General features: G+C 47.1%; 1 protein-coding gene across 1 annotated transcript in view; it reads right to left on the bottom strand.

Moving 5' to 3' along the window:
- LOC138521828 (vesicle-trafficking protein SEC22b-like) overlaps positions 1–24,434 on the bottom strand; it is a 55,478-nt gene that overhangs the window by 8,592 nt on the left and 22,452 nt on the right. Inside the window, exons 3-4 of the mRNA XM_069634948.1 lie at positions 9,156–9,316; positions 8,559–8,705 (exon numbers count right to left, since the gene is read on the bottom strand). Of these exons, the coding sequence (XP_069491049.1) occupies positions 8,559–8,705; positions 9,156–9,316 (308 nt within the window). The remainder of the gene's footprint in view (positions 1–8,558; positions 8,706–9,155; positions 9,317–24,434) is intronic.

The following is a 24,434-nucleotide window of genomic DNA, read 5'->3' as shown; positions in this document are numbered from 1 at the left end:
TACCCGGAGACGGGGAAGAGTGGGGGTGATTGCAGACAGTTGATTTATTTTGGTATGTATTTGTTAATTAACTGATTTATAGCCACATTAATAAAAGAGGATGAAATGTGTTCAATAAAAATCACTGTAAACCCTTTTTTTGACTGTGCACTTGGAAGACTCTTAGAAGGCCCTTTTGCAACCTTTGCACAAAATTCACCTTTTCAAGGTGTATAATAACTTGATGCAAACCTTTACTTTCTTAAACCTACTCTGAACTTGCATAATGTCACATTTTAATAAATATAAACAGCTTGGTAAAATATGTGTTCACTTAACCCTGTTTGCCCTATTAACCCATATTTGTTTGTGCCTTCAACCAGCCCTCCTTGGTTTGTTTGTGCCCCCAACCCACACCTTAATATTGATTTCTAGAGAGGCCACTGCTTTGCAGTGCTTTTCTGCGTTTGCTTTCCCTCCAAAGCGAAGTGCACTACCCATACATGGCGTGTGTGCAGGGCCGTTGCTAGGCAAGTGCAGCGGCACTTGGCCTAGCGCTCAGGGACACCACGCAGAGGCTGGCCCTCTTTCTCAGCGCTGCAGTCTCCCGTGGCAGAGCCTAGTAGCTGCAGCTCTGCGCTGCCTGTAGTCAGGCTCGGACAGCGGATGCCAGCCAGGCAGGCCAAACGGGATGGTGCAGCGACGCTGGCTGACTAATAAAATCCTAACAGTTTTGCCTGCATCCGATTGTCTCCATCCACAGAGCGTCCTGGAAATGGGTGCTGGCAGCCCTTTAACGACCTGCAATTATTGCAGGTCGCTAAAGGACTGCCAGTAGCGCAATTACACCTTTGTCCTTAGTCCCTATTGAAGTGCTCTTTTCCTTTGCATAGGCTTAGGCATTTCACGTTAATGGGTGGGACCTTTCCATCTGAAAGACCCCTCACAGACGGTCAACTAGCCGTCGCACCTTGCAAGCCTCTACTTAAGGACTCTATGCCAGCTCCAGACAGACAGATTTGAGTAGGCGGCTGGTCATGTGACCAGGCCGTACCACTCAGTTGCTCCACCCACCACCTATTTAATCAGTCCTCCTTAGGCGTCCTCATCGCCGGCGTCATCAGCTAAGGACGGGCAAAGATGAGGACCTCACCCATTTGTGATTGTTTGAGCCTGATAGGGCAAAGGGCCTGGCACGCTAAAGTGCATTTCACCTACAAACAAATTGCTACTACTGCTACTCACAAAAATACATCACAATGCCTCTCCTCCCTTCACAGTCAATCCCCACTCTCACTTGGGTTCAAATGGCCAAGTGCCCTGGGTAGCCCCTGCAAGCTACCCTAGCGAACCTCATCAATATTGCCCATGCTCCCATCGAACACCCACAGACCACATGCACACGCCCTCTCATGTTGATCAATGCTCGTTCAGCCGTTGCTCGCGCTGCAGAGATCGTTGATCTCGCCTCATACAACAACCCTGATGCCCTGTTCATCACTGAAACATAGTTTACCCCATCCTTCCCACATGTTTTCGACACCCTCCTACCCCAAGGGTACTGCAACCAACATGCCGACTGGCCAGAAAGGGTAGAAGGTGGAGTGGCAATCATCCACAGGAGCGATTGGCCATGCTCCATCATCCTCTCTCCTAGAAGAAGCTCATTACAAACCCTCGCCTGCCAGTTCCCTCCATCACACAAGGAATACATCCCCTTCCACCTCATCTACAGACCACCTCGCAGGAGTGACTCTTTCATTGCAGACATCTCCAACGTACTGTCCTCTGCTAAATTAGCACATTCTAGTAATGTCTTTCTTGGTGATTTTAACATCCCTAAGTCACAGGCTGACAACCACACTTGAAACATGCTTTTCTCACTGGCTGCTTGCATGGACCTTAAAGGGATAGAGCTCTCAAAAATGTTATTGGCTAAAAAGATGGCCCATAATCAAAAATACATATAAAAAATATTTTTAAAACAAGTTTGTATGTAGAGTTTTGAGCAAATGAGGCTCAAACTCAAAAATGTCAAGCACTAGGAGGCATGCATTTTGTGAAATGGATGAGCCTCATGTGCTTGTGTTAATTTCTGCCCTTGCGGCACTAATGAAGCAAAAGCCAGCCAGCTGTAATAAACAAAAGCTACCAGCAGGTGGCTTTTGCTCCATTATTGCCGGAGAGCAGAGATTAACACAACCTGCTGCTGGTACGTGTGTTACATTTAATTCTTTTTTTAAAGCACTGCAAAATAAATACTGCTGTTTTCTTTCTAAATTAGAAAGAAAACCGCAGCATTTATAACGTTGTATTTATGTTTGCGGTGGCTTCAGCTTTGAATCTCCTGGGCTCCCCCCTCAGGGTCGGGGGATCCCAGGAGACTCAAAGCGGAAGCCACAGCAAACAAATACAACGTTGTTCTATTTAAATATACAGCGCTTTTCTTTCTACGTTTCCCGGAACTCGAGAAACATAGAAAGAAAACCGCAGCATTTAGAAATACAACAAAGTTGAATTAATGACTGCGGCGGCTTCAGCTTTGAGTCTCCTGGGCTTCCCCGGGTCGAGAGAGCCCAGGAGACTCAAAGCTGAAGCCACAGCAAACCTAAATACAAAGTTGTTGTATTTAGAAATGCTGCGGTTTTCTTTTTATGTTTCCGGAGCCCGAGAAACGTAGAAAGAAAACCGCAGCATTTAGAAATATAACAACGTTGTATTTCTGACTGCGGCGGCTTTCACTTTGCGTCTCTGGGACTCCACTGACCTGCGGGAGACCAGGAGACTCAAAGCGAAACCCACTGCAGTCAGAAGTACAACGTTGTTGTATTTGTGATTGCCGTGGTTTTCCAACCACGGCAATCACAAATACAACAACGTTGTATTTATAATTGCTGCGCCTTTGCTTTTTTCACTTTCATTTTACATTTTCTGTGCTTCCTTGGGCTTGGGGAGCACCGAAAATGTAAAATGAAAGTGAAGGCAGCCTCCCAGGCTCATGTACAGCTCTGCTCTGGCTGCAGTAAGCAAAAGGTCCCAGTAGGGGGCTTTTGCTGCTTGTTTAGTGCCGCCAGGGCCAATCTTAGCATGAGCTGAGTAGGCTGCCTTAAATGGCAAAATGGACACTCCCATGCAAACGCTTTGAACCTCGTTTGCTCAAAGGTTTATATAGGAACTTTCATTAAAATTATGTTTAATGCATGTTTTTTATTATTGCCCATCTGTTGGGACAATAATAATATATAAGCAAATTGTGCCCTTCCCCACGCACAACAAAGGCAACACCCTAGACTTAGTCTTCACATCATCCCCCTGCATCACTTCTGCATACCCTATCCCACTTGACTGGTCTGACCATGCCACCATCCCATTATCAGTCACCCACTTGACTATGGCTCATAAAGGTCAGGCTAAACGCCTCCTCACTCAAAGCCGCTCATTCAAAACCTTCCTGGTCAATGAGCTGGAAGCACATTTTGCAGACTTCCCCACCACTCGGGCCTCCTGGGATCATTCAGCAACTCTGCTATGAAACTGGTGGGCACTCATGCCCCACTAAAATCCAGCCGGCCAAAGACAAAACCATCCACTCCATGGTGCACCCCCAAGCTAGCCGCAAACAAACGCTCAATCAGAACCCTAGAGACACAGTGGCAAAAAAACATAACTCAGGAGACTTCAGCAACCTCAACTCTCTCAACGCAAAATGTAGGATTCTGATTACCGAAGCCAAAGCTAAGCTGCTTACTACTCCACCACCATGGCGGCAGTCTCCAAAAGGAGCAAAGCCCTCTTTGAAGTAGACAAACATTGTACCAAACCCTCACCTGACCCTGAGGTGCAAGCAACTCAAGAAAAATGTGATGGAATGATCACATTTGTTATTGAAAAAATAGACAAAATCTGAGAGACCATCGAATCAACCTCTCACAGCATTAGCACCCCCTGCAGCGCAGCATGCACACTGGCCGTCTGGACCGAATTCTATTCTCTCTTTTCCCTGGATTTCCAGAAAATGATTGCCTCCCTAAAACCTAGTTCTTACACTGACAATATAATTCCGTCCCCATCATTAAACAATTGACAAGCCCGGCGCTCACTGTGCTCCTCAGCATCATCAATGAATCCCTCACAGAAGGATCATTCCTGGGCACCCTCAAAACTGGTTTCATATGTCCTCCCGTTTATTGGCAAAATCTTGGAAAAAGTAGTTGCTATACAACTACTCACCAGAATCTAACAACTCCACCTCCTAAATGACAGCCAATCAGGGTCCTGCCCCAAGTGTAGCATTTAGAAAGGCACCATCCCGGTGGTGGGTGATGCCCTCCAAATCATGGGTAAGAGCCATTCATGCCTCCTTATCTTCCTTGACCTCTCAGCTGCATTCAACACCGTCAACCACTGCGTCCTTCCCTCCCTTCCTTGCTGACAGAATGGGATTCTCTGGCACTGTCCTGAATTGGTTTAGCTCCTACATCTCAGGCAGTCACCAGGTTGTCCAGATGAACTTGTTGCATCCTAACCAACTCCAGATCTCCTGCAGAGTCCCCCAAGGCTCCATCCTCTCACCAATCCTGTTTAACCTTTACATGCAGTGTTTGGGCACTCTCCTCAAATATCCCAATATAGCAGAAGTCTTCAAACTTTTGGGTGCCTGAAATGAGGAAAAGCCGGCGTTGGATAAGCACGTTTGTGTATATCCCATCCTGCCATGGCCCCTGTCACACATGCTCAGTGCGACAGGGCCAGGCTTAGAGTTATCCCTTTCCAGAGATTAGGCTTCCAGGGTGTTTGAAGCCAGTCCCAGGAACAAAACAAGACTGGGATTATATGAGGTAAGGAGGGGGGCCCTGGGGTTGTTTGTGGAAAGGGTGGGGTGTCTTTTGGGGTAGGTGGAGGAGCCTGGGGGCATTTTGGAGCAGGGTGGCTGGGGTTATTTTTGGGGTGGGTGGAGAGCCCTGGGTTTGTTTTTCGAGCAGGTGGGGGGCCCCCAGGTTGTTTTTGGAGTCGGCGGGGACCTCTGGGATTGTTATAGGAGCAGGTGGGGGAGACCTGGGGTTGTTTTTGGAGAGGGTGGGGGGCCTGGGACTATGCAGGGTGTGGGTTAGGGGGGTCCAGGAACTATGCAGGGAGTGAAGTAGGGAGGGACGGGGCAGGAGGAGCCCTGGTCAGGGGCGGATCATCCATAATGGGGAAGGGGGCGTTGACCTAGCATCGGCCTCACCGATTGTAGAGGAGCCAGCCCACTTAAACACTGAGCGCTTCCTCAGCTGCTTTTTCCAGTTGAGGGAGCACTCCTGGGCTGGCTGAACTGTCAAAGGGAAACCCGGTTTCCCTTTGACAGTTCAGTTCCCCAGCCACACATGCTCAATGACCCATGCAAGGCTGGGGGCGTTTTGCTTCGCCAGCCTTGCATAGCTCATTGGAAATTGAAGGGGGGGGGTGCGTGTGTGTGTGTTTGTGAAGCTGAATTTGGCGAGTGAGGGTTTGAGGGGGGTTGTACAACAAAGGCATTTAAAAAAAACCTTTGTTGCACAGTCCCCGTACCCACCTGCCAAAATCAGCTCTCCTTCTGAGGTGCTGTGGAGCCCAAGGGACAGGGGTGTTATTTTTTTACTGGACATCTATCGTTGATGTCCAGTCAAAAATACCATGCTTTCCCCCTGGGCCCCCTAGCACCTTGCATACACACATAATCACTTTGTATGCATGTGTTAGGCTCTGTGAGGCCCAGGGGACAGGAATTGTATCTTTTTACTGGACATCTATCATAGACCGCACAGTACTGCGCTAATGTTAAAAGATGGAAGCCTAAATGCTGGCTACCCACACTGCGTACAGCGCTCCGCTGCTCTCGAGCTAGGCCCGTGCTTTAAACAAAAAAAAAATTAAAAAAAATAAATGGGTCACATCAGTGCCAAATGCCCACTCTCTCCTTTAAACCTTAGTGATGATGCCTACAACTGACATAAAAAGGCACTGCTTTGTATTAGTTGACAAACGTTTTCAACACCATATAAACCAGCACTCTGGACGTTTGTGACAGAGGACATATTTATCCAGTGACGTTATTAAACTTTTTTTCTAGTGATTAAGGTAGTGTTGTAAACAAACGATTTTTCAGGCTTGTATTATTTTGCAATCTGGGACTTCTAGTTTTCCAGTCTGCACGTGGATTATGAAGCCGAAACAGTATTCTTTTTGCTGAACAGGTTTCTCTAAGAATTTACATATTGTAAGGTTGCCTTCATTTGAGATGTGCATTTTGCAAGTAAACTATCAGATTTTTCAAGTTTCCTGTGGCCATGTGTCAGATCATCCAGTCCTGTGTTGATTTTTTTCATACCCATTTGACATTTAGGTAAAAAACTACAAGTCATAGAATTCCGAGCATAAACAGGACTGGGTGGCTTTCTTACGCATGGCCTTGGGAAACTTGAGAGCGCCACTCTATGAAACAGTATTATTCTAGGTCTTGAAATCCAAAATGTAAATATTTGGAACAAGTGAAGTTTAAAAGACAAGTGTTAAAGTGCCTGAGTGTGTTAAAATCCCAGCTTCACTGTTTAACCACAGTGTGTGATCTTGGCCAAATAATGTAATCCCTTGTAGTATAGAGAACTAGCCTCAGCAGAGCCATCAATAACTTTGTTCCCATTTTGCTGCCAGCCACCAAAGTTGCATGGGCCATCCAGAGTACTGCCCAACAGAGAATGACAAAGGGCCTCATTACAAGTGTGGCGGATTGGATTAACAGGTGCCGCAAAAGGATGCAGACCCGTTAACACCATTCCGCCACATTACGAGGTCCCCTCTGCACGTCTGGTTTTACCAGACGTGCAAAGCGGGTCCCGTGAGGGGAGGAGGGAGCTAACAACAGGCCGGTCGTAATCGGCCCGTTGTTAGCCCCCTCCCCCATTCCCATTCAGCCCTATAGGGGCTGAAATGGGAATGGGGAAGGTTCCTGCAGGGAGGAATTACCGGGCCCTCCGAACTCGGAATGGCCCGGTAATTCCCCATTCTGGGAACCCGGACCCAGAGCCGATTTTGGCGGCAGCCATGCCGCCGATAGCGGCATGGCTACCGCCAAAATTGTAATGAGGCCCAAACTCTTTGCTGTGTCCTGTTATGCTATGTCATCGAATCTTGTATAGCACATAGTCTACTATAAAAACAAGTGTCTATATGTATGTTGGGGTAAAGGGGCAGGAAGGCGACAAGAAACAGTGTGCCAGAAATCAGTATGGATGCAGCAATGATAGCCATTGGGTTAATGGCCTACTGTAGTGATCTATCTTTCAACTGCTGGCCTCTGGATTCCAATCCCCTCATTTCATCCTTCCGAGGGCATGTTGGAGTGATGTCACTTCCTGTGATGTTACTTCCTGTGATGTCATCATATGCCTGCCTTTGCTGCTGTACCTGACACACCCTCTGCTTGCTGCACCATGCCCTGCTGTACCAGATAAGCCCCAGTCCTCCATGCATCAATCCCTGTTGTATCTGGCACTGCCTCTCCTTGCTGCAGCATGCCCTGCTGTACCAGACAGGCCTCTCCCCTGCCTGCAGCACCCCTGCTGGACCCGACAGGGCCCCTCCTCCCTGCTGGTCTGGACAGGGCCTCTCCTCGCTGCAGCGTGCCCAAAGAGTCCCTACCCTTGCTGCTGTACCCAACAGGGACTCTTTGATGCACCACTCCCTGCTGTACCTGACAGGGCTTCCCTCTCCTCACTGCAGCATGTCCTGCTGTACCTGACCTAGTTTCCCTCTCCCCATTGCAGCGTGCCCTGTTGTACCAAATAGTCACTCTCCTTGCTGCAGCGTGCCATGCTGTACCAGATAAAGAGTCCCGCCCATCTCTGCTGTACCCGACAGGGACTCTCTTCGATGCACCACTCCCTGCTGTACCTGACAGGGCTTCCCTCTCCTCGCTGCAGCGTGTCCTGCTGTACCTGATAGTTTCCCTCTCCTCGCTGCAGCGTGTCCTGCTGTACCTGATAGTTTCCCTCTCCTCGCTGCAGCGTTTCCTGCTGTACCTGATAGTTTCCCTCTCCTCGCTGCAGCGTGTCCTGCTGTACCTGATAGTTTCCCTCTCCTCGCTGCAGCGTGTCCTGCTGTACCTGATAGTTTCCCTCTCCTCGCTGCAGCGTTTCCTGCTGTACCTGACATAGTTTCCCTCCTCGCAGCAGCGTGCTCAGCTGTACCTGATATGGCTTCCCTCTCCTCGCTGCAGCGTTTCCTGCTGTACCTGACATAGTTTCCCTCCTCGCAGCAGCGTGCTCAGCTGTACCTGATATGGCTTCCCTCTCCTCGCTGCAGCGTTTCCTGCTGTACCTGACATAGTTTCCCTCTCCTCGCTGCAGCATGCCCAGCTGTACCTGACAGTTTCTCTCCCTTCGCTGCAGCATGCCCAGCTGCACCTGACAGTTTCTCTGTCTTCGCTGCAGAATGCCCAGCTGTACTTGACACAGATTCCCTCTCCTTGCTGCAGCGCGCCCTGCTGTACGAGATAGGGACCCTGCCCTTGTTGCAGAACTCCCTGCTGTACCCGACAGGGCCTCTCCTCCCTGCGTTACCTGACAGGGACTCTCCCCGCTGCAGCACCTCCTCAATGTTCGTCACCATGATCTTCTGCACATCCTGCAGCTCACTGTTGATGGAGCTCAAGTGGCGCTTGGACCAGGAGTCGACGTAAGACTTCTTCAGTTTCTGGATGTAATTGTCTGGAGAAGGGAGAACGACAAGTTGGGAGAGGTGAATATGGTGGGAAGAAGCAGGTCAAATGAAGTACTAAGGAAAGGAAGCACTGAAAAGATGGATGAAGAAAAAAAAGAAGGCATAACAAAAATGGGGGGGAGGAGTATAAGGGAAGAAAAAGGAATACAAGCTAAGGAATAAAACAAAACATGAAAAGAAAAATTAGGAGAGAAAACAAAATGGAAATGGACAAAGGGAGATCGACAAATGGAAAAACAGAACAAGCAAGGGAAGACATTGTGAAACAACGAAAATTAAAGAACAGAAAAGAATGAACAGAAAGAAAATGTAAAGTAATTAAAAAAGGTCAATGGGAAAAATTGAGGTGCATTGTGAGAGTCTGAAAGGGGAGAGAGGCTGTGACATCAATAGAGAGGGTGATAGGGCAACAGTCCCATCCCAGGGCAGGGTCCTACCGAACTCTATGAAGGCGTAGGGCCTGGAGACCGAGGCCACTCTCTTGCCATAGAGCTCGCTGAACTCGGCCTGCAGCTCCTCCAGGTAGGCGAAGGACAGCTTCTTAGAGTAGGCCGCGTCGCACAGGATGAGGTAGCAAACCCCCTGCGAGATGAGGTAACTGCAAAGAAGGCAGAGGCAGGGGTCAGAGGACAGCACCCGAGTCACAGCACATCACTCTGGGCTGGCACTCTTCGCTTGCGGTCACTAGAAATCAACTTCAAGGTCCAAGCAGTGCTCTGGGGGTCATGACCCTGAGGCCAGTACACATCATTAGGGTTCATAACACATTTGAATCACCATTTGCTGTAAATGCGCATTATAAAGACCCAACAAAATAAATACAAAAATACCTAAGGGGGGGGGTCACAAAACAGATTTCCAGGATCAGGACACATCACTCTGAAGCTGGGATCAGAACACACCACTTGAGGGGGATTAGAACAAATCAACTTTTGGGATCATAGCAACACTTGGGGATCAGGACAGATCAACTGATGGTCCAGAACACATCACTTGGGATAAGAACACATGCATTTGGGGGTTAGAACACATCACTTGGGGTCAGGCCACATCAACTAGGGGGAGAGGAGAGGTGATGGAAGCACATCACTTGCAGGGGATCAGAACACATCACTTGCGGGGGATCAGAACACATCACTTGCGGGGGATCAGAACACATCACTTAAGGGGGATCAGAACACATCACTTGAGGGGGATCAGAACACAACTGGAGGAGGGGATACTTCACTTTGGGTGATGGAAGCACATCACTTGCAGGGGATCAGAACACATCACTTGCGGGGCATCAGAACACATCACTTGCGGGGGATCAGAACACATCACTTGAGGGGGATCAGAACACATCACTTGAGGGGGATCAGAACACAACTGGGGGAGGGGATACTTCACTTTGGGTGATGGAAGCACATCACTTGCGGGGGATCAGAACACATCACTTGTGAGGGATCAGAACACATCACTTGCGGTGGGATCAGAACACATCACTTGCGGGGGATCAGAACACATCACTTAAGGGGGATCAGAACACATCACTTGAGGGGGATCAGAACACAACTGGAGGAGGGGATACTTCACTTCGGGTGATGGAAGCACATCACTTGCAGGGGATCAGAACACATCACTTGCGGGGGATCAGAACACATCACTTGCGGGGGATCAGAACACATCAATTAAGGGGGATCAGAACACATCACTTGAGGGGGATCAGAACACATCACTTGAGGGGGATCAGAACACAACTGGGGGAGGGGATACTTCACTTTGGGTGATGGAAGCACATCACTTGCGGGGGATCAGAACACATCACTTGTGAGGGATCAGAACACATCACTTGTGAGGGATCCGAACACATCACTTGCGGTGGGATCAGAACACATCACTTGCGGGGGGATCAGAACACATCACTTGCGGGGGATCAGAACACATCACTTGCGGGGGATCAGAACACATCACTTGAGGGGGATCAGAACACAACTGGGGGAGGGGATACTTCACTTTGGGTGATGGAAGCACATCACTTGCGGGGGATCAGAACCCATCACTTGCTGTGGGATCAGAACACATCACTTGCGGGGGGATCAGAACACATCACTTGCGGGGGGATCAGAACACATCACTTGCGGGGTATCAGAACACATCACTTGCGGGGGATCAGAACACAACTAAGGGAGAGGATATTTCACTTTGGGAGATCGGAACACATCACTAGAGAGGTCCGACCACCTGACTTGGGGGATGGGGGGGCATGGCAGATCACTTGGGGGATAAGAACCCATCAACTTGGGGAGAGGATACTTCACTTTGGAAGATCGGAACACATCCCTGGAGAGGTCAGAACACTTCACCTGGGGGGGGGGGGGGGCATGGCAAATCACTTGGAGGGGATCAGAGCACATCAACTAGGGGAGAGGATACTTCACTTTGGGTGATCAGAGCACATAACTTGTGGGGGACCAGAACACATCACCAGGGAGGGGGGGGGGGTCAGATAATATCAGATCATATCAACTGCGGGTGATCAGAACACAAGACTCGGGTCAAAAACACACAAGGCACAAGAAAACTATGTTGCGTCACAAAACATCAACCATTGGTCAAAACGTAACAGTTAGGAGTCAAAACAAGCGATCAATGGTCAGAACAACTCACTCAGGGATTGAGTCTGAGGCGCATGCAAAAATAGAAAAGTGGTGTTCCATGGAGGAACAACGCTTTTCTTAAAAGCACCATTTTCTGTTAAAGTAATAACGTGGCAGCCTGCAATCAAAGTGATGTATCTTGGTGTGGCTAGGACACAGGCAGGAAACTCAGGGACCACACCAGAGCCAGGATTATCAAAAGGTGTAAAGTCTTCTTTATTGTTTCAGTTAACAGTGGGAAAGTAAGATAGGAGATGAGGTGATGTGCTTCTGCTCTCCTTGGCGCTCTCCCTGCTAGTCCATCAACCGTCCTTTCCTGGAACCCTTACACTCACCCCATTCCAGGCCTCGCACCAACACTCCAAGCTCCACCGCTCACTCACAGACACACATAGCAGATGTTAAGCTAGGATACTACACAAAGCCTCGACCTTTGCCTGTGCCTGATGTATGGCCCCGCAAACGCCCCAGCAACCTTCAGTAATGCAGGAAAGACGCTACGAGGGGCCCTGGGTTTCCCTCTATAAAGAAGGAGCTAATATACAGCAGTTCTGAAATGTTATATAGAAAAAGAACGCAAGTACTCTTGCGCCAAAGTGATCGGCTGATTATACTGATTGCACGTGAAAAAAGCTCAAGCAATAACAACGTGCGCTGCTACATGAGCAAAACACATCTCCACATAGGATTCAAAGCATCATTATCTTAGCAGGTCAATTTGAAACACTTCTTGAGGATAAGATCGAGTATGAGAAGAGAAGGAGGCTGTCTTGAAGTGTCGGTCACCAAAATAACCACGTCCAGAAATAAGGAGTTGATATACAAGGATTAGGATGTCCTGAAGGGGGCGGGTGGAAGAATTGTAATAAACCACACACTTGAACCATCACATTGGCAGGAACCATCACATTGGCAGGAACCATCCAAGATTAAATTCTCAACAACCACCAGAGCAAATGCAATTGGAAGGATAATGAGGATTTCAGGACAATTCATCAACGGTTACAAAACATCCTCACTTTCAAACGCTTATATTGGCAAGAAGCACTTTCAAAATGCAACCTTTGGGCACATGAATGGGCGTGATAACGCAACAGTAAGCCACGACAACAGGAGGGCTTTAAAATGCAGGCAATGCAGCACGGTTAATACTGTGCGACTATGTGCTGTAGAATCAAACGCTATTGAATCAATTTATTTCTGCAAGAAAGAAATCACCAGATCTGGTTAGCGCCAGAGCACGTGGGTTCTTTGTGTCCAATCGCCCAGTGTGGGGCCTTTGCAGATGTAGTCTCGCAAGAAGCAGATGCAGCATGCCATCTTTTCTTATATACGAGCCAATTAAGGTCGAGTGCACCAGGATTGCTGAGCTCTGCCATTTTAGTTTTCACTTCCGAGGTGGCCCTCACATCTACTTAGACAGGGCAAGGCCCACACAAACTCTGTAAATGCCCACTCAGCAGCGCTGCGTGGGCCTTTACAGATGTTAATGTCACTTCGGTGGGCCCAACTACATTAGCTTCAGACCCCATTTAGTAGACAATCCTGGCTATGCCTCTGTTCCTAGCCTGGACATTTCCCAGAAGGCAGCAGCACTTTTCCCGATTTCCTGAGGGATCAAGGACACTTTCGCCAATCCGGAAAATTGCCAGACTTTTTAGAAATCCTCACAGCTGCACACGGATAGATTTGAGCAGCTTTTGCCGCTGGAAAGCAAGGCAGCTCTCCTGCAATCCACCTGCCCACCCCATGAATAGTGGTGCTGGAAACTGGAGCGCAGAATGTGACTTTCTAGAATACACCTCTTTTTAGACAATGTAAACTTTTTAAAGATCAGGCTTTGTAATAGAAGTGAAACATCCTCTCGGGAGGATAGCTCAGGGGCAACATGCTCGCCTTGGAAGCAAGACGACACAGAGCAACACAGGTTCGATTCCCGGGTCCGCGCTTAGTAACCTCTGGGTATTAAGCGCGTTATAATTAACCAATTACACTTACAACATACAGGGGATCTATAGTAAAGTGTCACTTTCCGACAAAAGTCTCTGCTCTCACTACACATAAGGCTTTCAGTAAAAAAAACCACACAGACTGACAAAGACAATATGTATGGGTTCATGTAGGCATTTCATAGGAAAGTTGCCAGTCAGGACTATCATATACCCTGGCACTCACACCACTTACCAGCCACGGCCACTGTTTGCCCAGGTAATAGCGCATCACTTGCCATGGACTGTTGTGATATGCCCCAGTACTCATTTCATATGTCTCAGGAGGATAGCTCAGGGGCAACATGCTCGCCTTGGAAGCAAGACGACACAGAGCAACGCAGGTTCGATCCCCGGGTCCGCGCTTAGAAACCTCTGGGTATTAAGCGCATTATAAATAACCTCTCTTATCACATCTAATGGTCTGAAATTGCTAAGGGTTATCTATCTTTCTAACTACTGCTTGTAGCTTAGGAGAGCCTGGACAGCTACCAGGTGCTACCACCCGCCATGTGTATAAAAGGAGTATTGGTATGAATCTAGAAGAAGTATAAAGGGTCGTATATAATGGACACAAAATGTAAATGTGCATCTAATCTGGAAGTTAGATGTGCACAGGGCTTGAAGTGGGCCGGGGCTCTCTGGTGACCAGCTACTGTCCTAGCGTCAGGGCACTGCCTGAGACCCTTTGGCTGATTTCCCCTGAGGCTGAACAATGTCAATAAAAAGATGATGAACGTCAAACCCTCCCTCACCCAGAACACGTCACTATACCCCTTCTTGAAACTCACTTCATGAATTTGGTGCAGTCGTCTGTTTTGTAATAATCCGAAGTGAAAACATAGAGAATATATTGTTTGATTTTTGCAACAAAATAGGATATTGAAGTCTTGCCATTGGAATGACTTAACAGAAATTCATGAATACAAAAAATTCACAGATTTCACAATGTGAAATGTACGCAGTGCATGCGACACCCCGAGAAGATTTGTGTGTCCCCCGTATCTTATTAGGGAGTCAACACCAAAGTAACAATACAGGGCAGACACCAACAATAATAAACCTGTTTCAATGAGTAGCCATCGCCTCCAACCATATATACGAGTAGTTGAGAAGAAACAAAACATCTGACCATACTGATACAGACCAGGAAAAGATCACGAAAGAGTCAGGAAAGGGGAAAACAGGGAACAAAGTAGCAGCAACCAGTGAGAAACAAAGCAGGTGGGTGAACCGAGACAAGAAAGACAAGACCGAAGTAGAGAAGATAAGGAGGCGCAAACTAAGGATAAATGGCCAAATGGAGCCAGAAACATCGCTAGCACCATGAGCTGGCGGCTCACATCATGGCTAGGAGAAGCCTAAGCCACCAGGCCTATCCCACCCCTGCCCATGCTTGACTAAGCAAGCAGGGTAAGAAAGTTTAAGGTGCAAGCATGTGGCGATCCGGTATTACCCAATCTGATCGTTTTCGAATTGATCGTATGGTACATCTGGCCTACATTTGGACGAATTCGGCCAGCACCATTCGATCGATTTGAAACGATCAGATTGAGTAATCACTACCAAACATGAGGAGCGGGGGTTGCAGGGGTGTCTGCCGCTCCCCATGTTTGGTAGTGATGGCCTTTGGGAGTAGCAGGGGTGTCCCCCGCTTCCGATGGTTTGGAGGTGGGGACAGGGGAAAAAAAAGAAGAAAAGTGGTCCTGCTGCGTCGGATCCGACCCGCGTAGGAGGAACGGAACTGATGCTGCAGGGTCAGCGGAAAAGCAGATATTAAAAAAGTAAGTAGGGGGTCTGTGGGGGGGTTGTATTGGGAGCCGATGGGGGTTAAAGTTTTACCGGATTTGGCCGTGGCAAAATTGTCTTCATGGCAAAATTGACCACTGTCAATTTGGCTGCAAAGAATTCGGCCAATGCCAAATTGTATACATCCGGCAATCCAGCAGCCATAGGAATGAACCAAGCAGCAAGACACATGCACCTGTCGCCCCTCAATCAGGCTCCACCCGCGCTCCTCCGCTGCATTCAGACCAGCAGACAAAGCCTACCTCTGGACTGGACTTTAAGCTTGGCAGAGCAGGGCCAGCCCTAGGATTTGTTGGGCCCTAGATGGCAAAAGATGTGTGGGTCCCCCTAATTAACATATGTAGGGACATCTGTGACATCACAGAAAATGGCACCTCAGAATGAGTCTTTAGTACTCGAGGGTATTGTAGACGTTACATTTAAAGAGGTTGCCACAAGTAAACCAAGGGAGGAACTCATGTGATGTCCGGTATATGAACGGTCATTGTTATTATTCCATATGTGGCAATATCAGGAGTGGGTTTTTTTCCGGAGTAGCAAAGCTGAATCAGTTATAGAGAGTTCTAAATTTGGCAAATAAGCCTCAGTGGCATAGACTGATTAGACCTGGAGCAGGCACTTTGGTTAAATGGCGAGGCCAGGATTTGAGAACCTGTTACCATAGATTTCTTCGAATGCCATTTCACCTAATTTATTTCAACGAAAATGGTAGGGGAAGTGGTATATGTGTAATGCATAATAGGTGGGGCGTGGGGTAAGGGTATAAGTTACTTTAGGGAGGAGTGAGGAGGGTTGTGGGGAGCATCTCCCCACATTAAAAAAATAAATTAGAAAAAGTAAAAACTAGATTTTTCGTTTTTCGGTGAAATGGATTAGCCAAAATCTACATTGGGTGAAATATTTTTGAAGGCATCACATAAATCCTCGAGAACCAGTCAGCAACTCAGGCACTTGAAATCTTCCCAGCTGTAGTTGGTCAACATTTTGTTTGTGACAGGTCTTTTTTACAATATCTGAACTGGTATGCAAAGAAAACGTGGCTGCACAGGGACCTCATTTGGGGGTCGCAACTGCGACCCCTGTGGTATTCCTTGCCACCCCTGAAGTTCCTTGTTCCTTGTATGGAGTGGCTGGTTTTCTTGTTCAGGCCTCAAACAAAAACTAAAAAAAATAAGGTTAAAAAAACGGTGCTGCACACGTGTAACACTTTGAGAAAGAATAGGATTAACAAATAATTAGTCTTTCTGGAATTCTATACAATAATTGTTAGAGTCATTTTATTTCAGGCACACTTCAGGAGGTGAGTCACCGATTTAGTCTGTTCTTAAACACCTCAACTCAGCCTTTCATCCTTCATAGGTCGATAAATGAGTACCAACACTGGTTGGGTGATATTGTATGTATATTTGTTCTATATAAAACGCTTAAGTGTAAGTGCTATATAATAACACATTATCGTTTGGCCTTGGACGTCCGCTTGCATTCACAGTGATTTGGTAATATGGGCCTAAACACACTGATCTTAAAGATACATACGGCGCTCCATTCTTGTGTGAAATGTAGATCACGTTATAGTGATATCGTAACCATATGTTTCGTTCTGTACTTAGGAACAATGCTATGTGATGCCCGTTCCTGTTTAGTCAAGGGGTCATGTTCCATCGCTCCCCATGATGTCACTATGGGGTTGGGTCAAATGACATCACTTCCTGTGCTGTCATCAGAGGTCAAGGGTCATGTTATGTCGCTTCCGTTACGCCTGGCATTTTGGTGAAAGGACGTCCCTGTGACTGCGTTCTGATAAGTGAAGGAAAGTCTTGCTTTTGCAGCCGTTCTGCCATTGCTTTTAATTTTTACGGTGCATGTATGTCATCAGTTTTATCTACACTAGCAGTGCTTTCATTAATTTCCAAAAACAGGGTGAGCTGCATACTGCATTCTCCTGCTGTGACCTCAGTCCCCACGAAGGGAGGAGGATAGCTCAGCGGCAAAGGCGCGGGTCTTGGATGCAAGACCATGCTGAGCAACACTGGTTCGAATCCTGGATCTGCGCTTAAAATCGACCTCCACTTGCACGATCTGAATGTACAAGGCCTAGTAGGATCGTTCCCCCCCCCTTGCCTTGTTGTGCCTTGAAACACACACTTGTATAGGCGCATTACAAATGAACAAAAATATTTTTAAAAAGATGCGAGGGCAGGATCTTGCCCTTGGGCAGACAGGGCACCAAGGTTCTACTGCGGGACGCTCTACAGTGAGATTGAAGTTGGGCCTATTTGCCCAGGAGATCTCGTGACAGTGAGGGCAAACAGCGCCAGAGGTCTTCATACATTAACAAATCAGCACAGGGCCAGGGAAAGGAACCTCGCCAGTCCCCAGGGCAGCAACCGCTCTTACCACATCTCTGGCAAAGCATCATGACTCATTTGCCCACTCCTCCTTTCTCTTCCCCGCCCCCATGTTTTGCCTTTCAACAATGCTCGGGTTTATAAGGTGACTTGAAAATCGCATAATATAAATATGTAAAATCTTACAGAAATATGTTAGGTCGTGGTGTCATTTCCTCCAACTTGAATGGAAGAGAACCAATGCAAGAATCTAATTCACTAGAAGGCTAAGCAATGATCGGCGGGTTTTATAAAAGCACCTTCGGGATAAGACTTAGAGACTCAGAGCAAAAGATAACGTGCAAAAAGGCAAGCTGGTGTTTTTTCATTGTTTGACAGAGGCATGCTTCATATACGATGTGAGAAAAATGACATTCTACCAAAAAATACGTTTTTGTGTATCAAATAGGAACGCATAAAAATAGGACACATAGTTTAAAACTTTTTTGTGTGGCATATTTTAATTATCTTGGAAGAAGGAACATATTTGGGTGGCTAACTGATGCTTTGTGCTTCTTTTCTGAGACCATGGGCCTCATTACGAGTTTGGAGGTAGCCATGGAGTTATGGCTGCCTCCAAACCGGGTTCCTGCAATGCAGAATAACCGGGTCATTCCGACATAGGAGGACCCGGTAATTCCTCCTTGCAGGTAATTCCTCCTTGCAGGAACCATTCCCCATTCCCATTTGAGACCCCATAGGGCTCAATGGGAATGGGGATGGAGGTAACAACGGGCACATTAAAAGTGTCCTGTTGTTCCCTCCCTCTTCCCCTCGCGGGACCCGGAAAAGACGTTTGGTTTTACCAGACGCCTGGTCCGGGTCCCGCAAAGGGAAAATCGTAATCGGCCCTGACGGAATGAAGGGGGCCGGTCCCGTACCGGCCCCCTTCATCCCGTCAGCGCCAGGGTCGCAATGAGGCCCCATGAGTTCGGTAGGTGTTTCTCCAGCTGCAGAGAGCGTGGCGTCTGAAAGGGAACTGCCGTTTATCTCCTCCTCCAAATGAAAAGGTGGCAGGATCAATGGCCGCTGGTGAATTCTTTAATCGGAGGGACGTAAATGTGTGCCTTGAATATGCGTGAGCAACCGAGAACAGAGAGGGAGCCTAACCCAAACAAGGGTGTTCAAGGGGTTGCCCCTCTCCCCACCCTCCCTCCATGAACATTTTTAAAACAGCGTGTTAAAATTGTGGATTTTCTAGCACACTTTAGGTGAAAAATTGGATAAAAAGTCAAACAGTTTGCAGAAGGTTTTGTAGGATACCACATGAAAAAATCCAATAGAAGCAAGTCATCTACAGTGCACAGGAGCATTTTCAGTTATGGCATTGACCAGTGGCTGTGCCCATACATATCTATGCAGAAGGCATCCATATATGCCATTATTATCATATAGGAACTTACTCCTGGTGACAATGTTAATAACAAATGCCATGCCACAGTAAGAAAACACGTCCCGACTGGTTGCACTAATGTAGGCCAGTCTAGCCATGTATTAACACTACTTATGTTTGCTTTACCCTTGATGCTCAGTAACAAAATGCCATGTCACAGCAAGAATATTTGGTCAGACTGGCGCCGTTAAAGCAGACCAGTTTAGCCATATAATAACACTTGTTTGCTTTACACTAAACTCCCAGTACAAAATGGCATGCCAGAGTAAAAAAGTATATCCGAAATGATTGCACCAATAAAGGCCAGTCAATCAACATAATAACAATTATAATGCAGGCTTTACCCTTCATACCAGTACATAATTACATGCCACATTAAGAAAACCTATCTAGTCCAGTCTAGCTATGTAGTAACATCCATGTTTGCTTTACCATTGATGCCCAGTAAAAAAAATACCAGGCCACAGTATGAAAGTATAGCTAGAATGGCTGCACCAATGTATGCCAGTCTAGTTACGCAAAAACACCCATCATATTTGCTTTAACCTTAAGACCCAGTATAAATGCCATGCTGCCAGTACCCCCTTAAAGTATAGGCCCCCTCCACTTTCATGCATACAGCTCAGTGTGATGAGTCCAGTGGAGTCATCATTGCATCCCCGGCAGGATTCTCCTCCTATTTGGCCTGGGGACTGCAGCAGCTTTTTGGGAGGAGATATCTACCAAGGAGATGTCATGACTTCATTGGATGCGGCACAACATCACCTCCCTTCCTCATGAGGAAGACCTTCTGGCACCCAAATATTTAATGACCTATTGTCAGCTGGCAGTCCCCTCTGACCCCCGCCCCCTAGAGGAAGTCAAGAAACATTTTCCTTACACTGTTCTGGACAGGTCACAAACACCCACAACTCTCACACAACATCTTTAGTCTCTAACGTGCCTTTATGTGGAATGAATAAGAAAACACAATCAGGAGTTAAAAGTCCCACAACAACGATGGGCTCAAACTCCCATAAACACCCAGGTACTGAGATGAGGAGGAGGACAAGGGAGTTTGTGCAAACTGACAAGCGCTTGAAGTTTAACATGCAGACTAGTTGTTTTTTCAAACCTGCAATTATTGGGACAATTAAAGCCGACAACCGCACTGTTAAGGGGAGCAGGGCAGAAGGAGACATTGCCGCTCATGTTGGGGCTCAGGAATGCGAGGGACACCAACGGAGCGGTCGTAACGGAGAGAACCAATGGTAGAAGAGAAGTACCACAGTAAGAACGAATGGCCATGCAGATGCCCAGCGCCAAACCGGAGCTACTGGAGGTTGGGTCACTCAACACGACAGCATTCTCCAGCCCGGGCTGAGCAGGAGAGTTGGTGTGTGCCCACGGAGCCGCACAGGACACAGGGAGGATGTCCACACACTTCAAACTGGAAAGCGGGTGAAGGAATCACACTGCACAGTTGCAAGCAGCATTGGAGATGCTGGGAGCAACCGGTAAGTCTGCCCAAAGCAGCTGGGGACCCTGGGGTGTTCTGACAAGCGCACCATCAAGTATGTGAATGCTACAATATTGCTGACACAGAGAAGGCACAAAGAATGTTATCACTAAGACAAGGCAAAGTTCAAAGACTACGTTTGTTTGAATGCAAACAAGACAAAATATTAAAGCAACCTCCACTCAAGTAGAGATACATGAGATGCCAATGTGGGGAGAAGATTGAATAAAGATAGCCATAGATCAATACACCAAGTACATCCCAGTATATGCTGATGTGGTATAATCAAGGAACTGTGATAATTAAAGCACTTTGAATCACATTAAGAAAGGTCCTGGCAGAGGAGTATGCTAGGCAGCTGAAAACAAGTTATATGAAAATTCCTGGCAAGGCAGTATACCAGGTAATCTGAGAAACCTCAAGAAAAGTTGTGGCAGGTGAGCACACCAAGCAGTTGAAATTGTGTGATGTTTCCTGGCAGGTGAGTGTACCAGTTGGTCTACCAAGTATCAGAAATACTACAGAAAGACTGTTACAGAATGTATTTGTTTAAACGGGAACTTTGTACGTTCAGTGAAGACACAAAGTAACTATTGCCTAAAGAACATTTTTCCGGTTGATCTAAGAATCCAGGGGAAGGGGAACAACCTCTGGATCCAAGGGTCTTTACCTTGGAGAGCATTTTCGTTGGAGTCATCCTTTATGTTTTTGGCTTTGAGCACTTATGGGTCAACATCCAGACACAGACATTTCCTTGCACCTTTTGTTGTTTTGTTTGGTGTGAGGGTCAGAATAGGACGTTTGGACACAAGGACAGCTTTTCTTTAACAAGTGACATCTTGACACAGACAGACTCTTAGTTTTAGTTTCTTTTTGTTTAATAAAATGTCTGATTTTGAGGAAAAGAAAACGTTGTGCCCTGCTCTCATCAGGCACACACACTCAAAGCACACATACACACACTCATTCACACAGCAGACCTTTGCTCAGTCACCCACACATTGATACATTCACACATCTTACACTTTTATTTGCCTGTGTATTCATACAGCACTCATAACTCCTTGCATGGACATGTAGATAAAAACAAACCGACATACATTAACATTAAGACACATTCACGCACTGTAAGGAATGCATGGTATCAACAGTAAAACGGATACAAGAGACCACAGTTCAAGGGTGTTTATTGAGCTTTCACAACGGTGAGATAAACGTCTATCTAAACCTAAATCTACAGATGGGAGCAAGCTATGACCATCAAATAATAATGATGCAGTCCTAGTGGAGTTTTGTCAAATTAAAAAGGGCCTATACTAAAAGAAATGATTGCCAATCCTCACAACTAATTTACAAATAATGTGAGGTGATGTTTATGAAAAAGAAAAAAAAGTGGTCACAAAATGATAAATCACGATATTCGGGCCATTGGCCTCCCCTCCTGACATTTTCATTACGGGACAAGGCAGTTCATTCGATCAAAGCACACACTCTGGCTTCTGCGGCACGAGGACACAGTTCCATTTTCAAAGTTCAGGAACTGCTGTGTTCAAACCTCTTTACTTCTTGCAAGTGTCTTGACTCAGAGGGCCTCGTATACAAAAACACGAAAAACGTTATTTTCCTTTTCCAGTATTCAATTTGAGTATTCACACTGGATCCCCCTCAGCCGGGCTCAGATGCCTTTCCAACTATGTTCAGCTAATTCTTTCTCGGGTGACTCAAGGTTCACTGCGGACCCCCCTCAGATCTCTTTCACTCAATTAGTCTCCCTTAGCCGGGCTCGGACCAATTGTGATGTACTTTAACTATCAAAGACTTTCAAATGTTCATTGGATTTGGCTTGACCCGTTGCATGACCACTTCGATCTTAATATTCCCTTTTCTCACACTTAGCATTCTTTGGATACCTAACAGGGACTTTCGAATGAGCACCCACATGGAGCCGGACCACTCTGTGTATGGTATCTTTTCTTGGCCTCACTAAGTTCAATTATAACGTTTAGCTACTCCTTTGGTCTCCAATTATATTTGTGTCGCTCATCACAAACGTCTCACACACTGCTCTCTTTATACAATGTTGCTGCTTGCAACCTTGGTTCAAAACACAAGCTGGTTTGGTATCAGTCTCTCGGACTCACCGGCTGTGCTGTCTTTTCCGACGCTGCTTTGTTGTAGGAGCCAAGGACAGTACCAAAGCAGCAATCATTCCTCCACACCTTGGTTATCGATGTAGGAGAGCCTCGGGTAACTGACACACTGTGCAGGTTTGATCAGCCTTAGGTCCTGGTTTTAGAAGTGGCAGAAGGGCCAGACATTTTATGCCCCGTAGGCCTCTTAAAATTGCACTCTTGGAATTTTGCAAAGCCTCTGCATTTAAGAAAAAAAACATAGCTGGTGGGCTTGGGGGGTGGGGGAGGTTGAAGCACTACAGTCGTCTTGAGTCTAGGAAGGATTGTGCTACTCGCAGTTGTCAGTGTCTCTCACTGGTTCTTTTAGACAGCATCATCAGGATGGACTGTGTCCCTGGGCAGTGTTGGTTACGGTTGGGGTGGAAACAGCTCTGTGAAACCATACAGACTCCTTGGATGCCAGCAGGTCCTTGTGTTGGTTCCAGGTCCTGAATATGCGCTTCCGTGGAGATGCACAAGTGGGAAAGGGCCCTGGTGACAAGGGGTAGAGTTGCACTGAGGTGCAACAGTGCTTGATCACACATATGTAACAGAAATTAATGCAGCAATAGGTATGCACACTGTAGCATGCGGGCAAAGCATTGGTGAGCGTCTCTTTCCAGTACTCACTACTCACAGAGCTGAGCTGTGGGTAGTATCTGTGTGTTTGGTTAGGGATAATAGCGAGAGAGGAAGTTGTGGTGTTTGATTTGAGAGCTGGTTCATTGGGCACTAGCCTTATTCGAGTATTCCCGGTACAGACTTTGACTATAAAACCAGGGGCGTTCCTGCCTGGCAGTTACAAGGGTGCTTGAGTGAAAGGGGAAACGGTCTCCTGCCTGGCTGGGTACTACCTACCACTGGCTTGGGTCATTGCTGCTGTTCTTTCCGCAGGCGTCCCCAACATAGGCCTGATGGGGTCTATCCCTCGAGGGTACAAGCTCACGGCTCAGGTCAATGGCTACAGGATGTGACTCTTGGCAGCAGACCCTCCATTGGTGAGCTCTCAAACTCATTCCATAAACATGCAGGCAGAAGGTGGCTACAGGAGTCAAGTGGGTGTAGTCAGGGGCTGAGCTTCCCAGAGGCTAGGCTATATAGGCGCTTGCCTGGGGCGCACTGAATGAAGGGGCGCCAGATGAGGTGTCAAGGTGTGGACAAGGCAAGGAAATGTTAACATCTGCAAACAAAAAGGAGAGGTCCCTCGAGAATCGGGGGGCAGACGCAGGGCACACTTTTGACTAACAATGCCTAGGCAAATTCAATAGTATACACAAAACATTTAGAAAAGTATAATACTTTAATAACAAAAAAATATCATGAATCAAGTCATACCACAGGATGGCAATTCATTACAGTGAATTTGCTTAGGCATGGTTAACCAAGAGTGTGCCCTGGCTCTGCCCCCCGATTCTCGGGGGGCCTCTCCTTTCCATCTGATATCCCTGATCTTGTAGCCAAGATCCAATCAGGGGCACCTAAACTGTGCAGGAATTTCCCTAACGTACTATTGCATTTACCCCTCAATCTCTACTAACCACAGGTGTGCACCTCCTCACTCACTTTTTGTTTGCTAACATCTGCAAACAAGCCTCCTTCCATGCGGTGCCAGGGCGGCACACCCTATCCAGTTTCTGTTCAGCTGAAACTGAACATGCAGTGCCTTCCTGGAGCTTTATGGAAGGTCTTCGGTGGCAACCTGCGTGTTGACGAGTACATCTGTGGGGCAGAGGTGGCCAGCATGAAAGTATCATTTTTTTTTTTATTGCATCAAATAGTTTTTAAAAAAAAACTTTAAATGCATACTAAAAGAAAAAATGTTCTTTACAGA

Source organism: Ambystoma mexicanum, chromosome 13 (assembly GCF_040938575.1).
Source record: "Ambystoma mexicanum isolate Mex_15411 chromosome 13, UKY_AmexF1_1, whole genome shotgun sequence".
Classification (NCBI taxonomy): Eukaryota; Metazoa; Chordata; class Amphibia; order Caudata; family Ambystomatidae; genus Ambystoma; species Ambystoma mexicanum.
The sequence above is the reverse complement of the archived record's forward strand: the minus strand, read 5'-3'. Positions and strand labels throughout refer to the sequence as shown.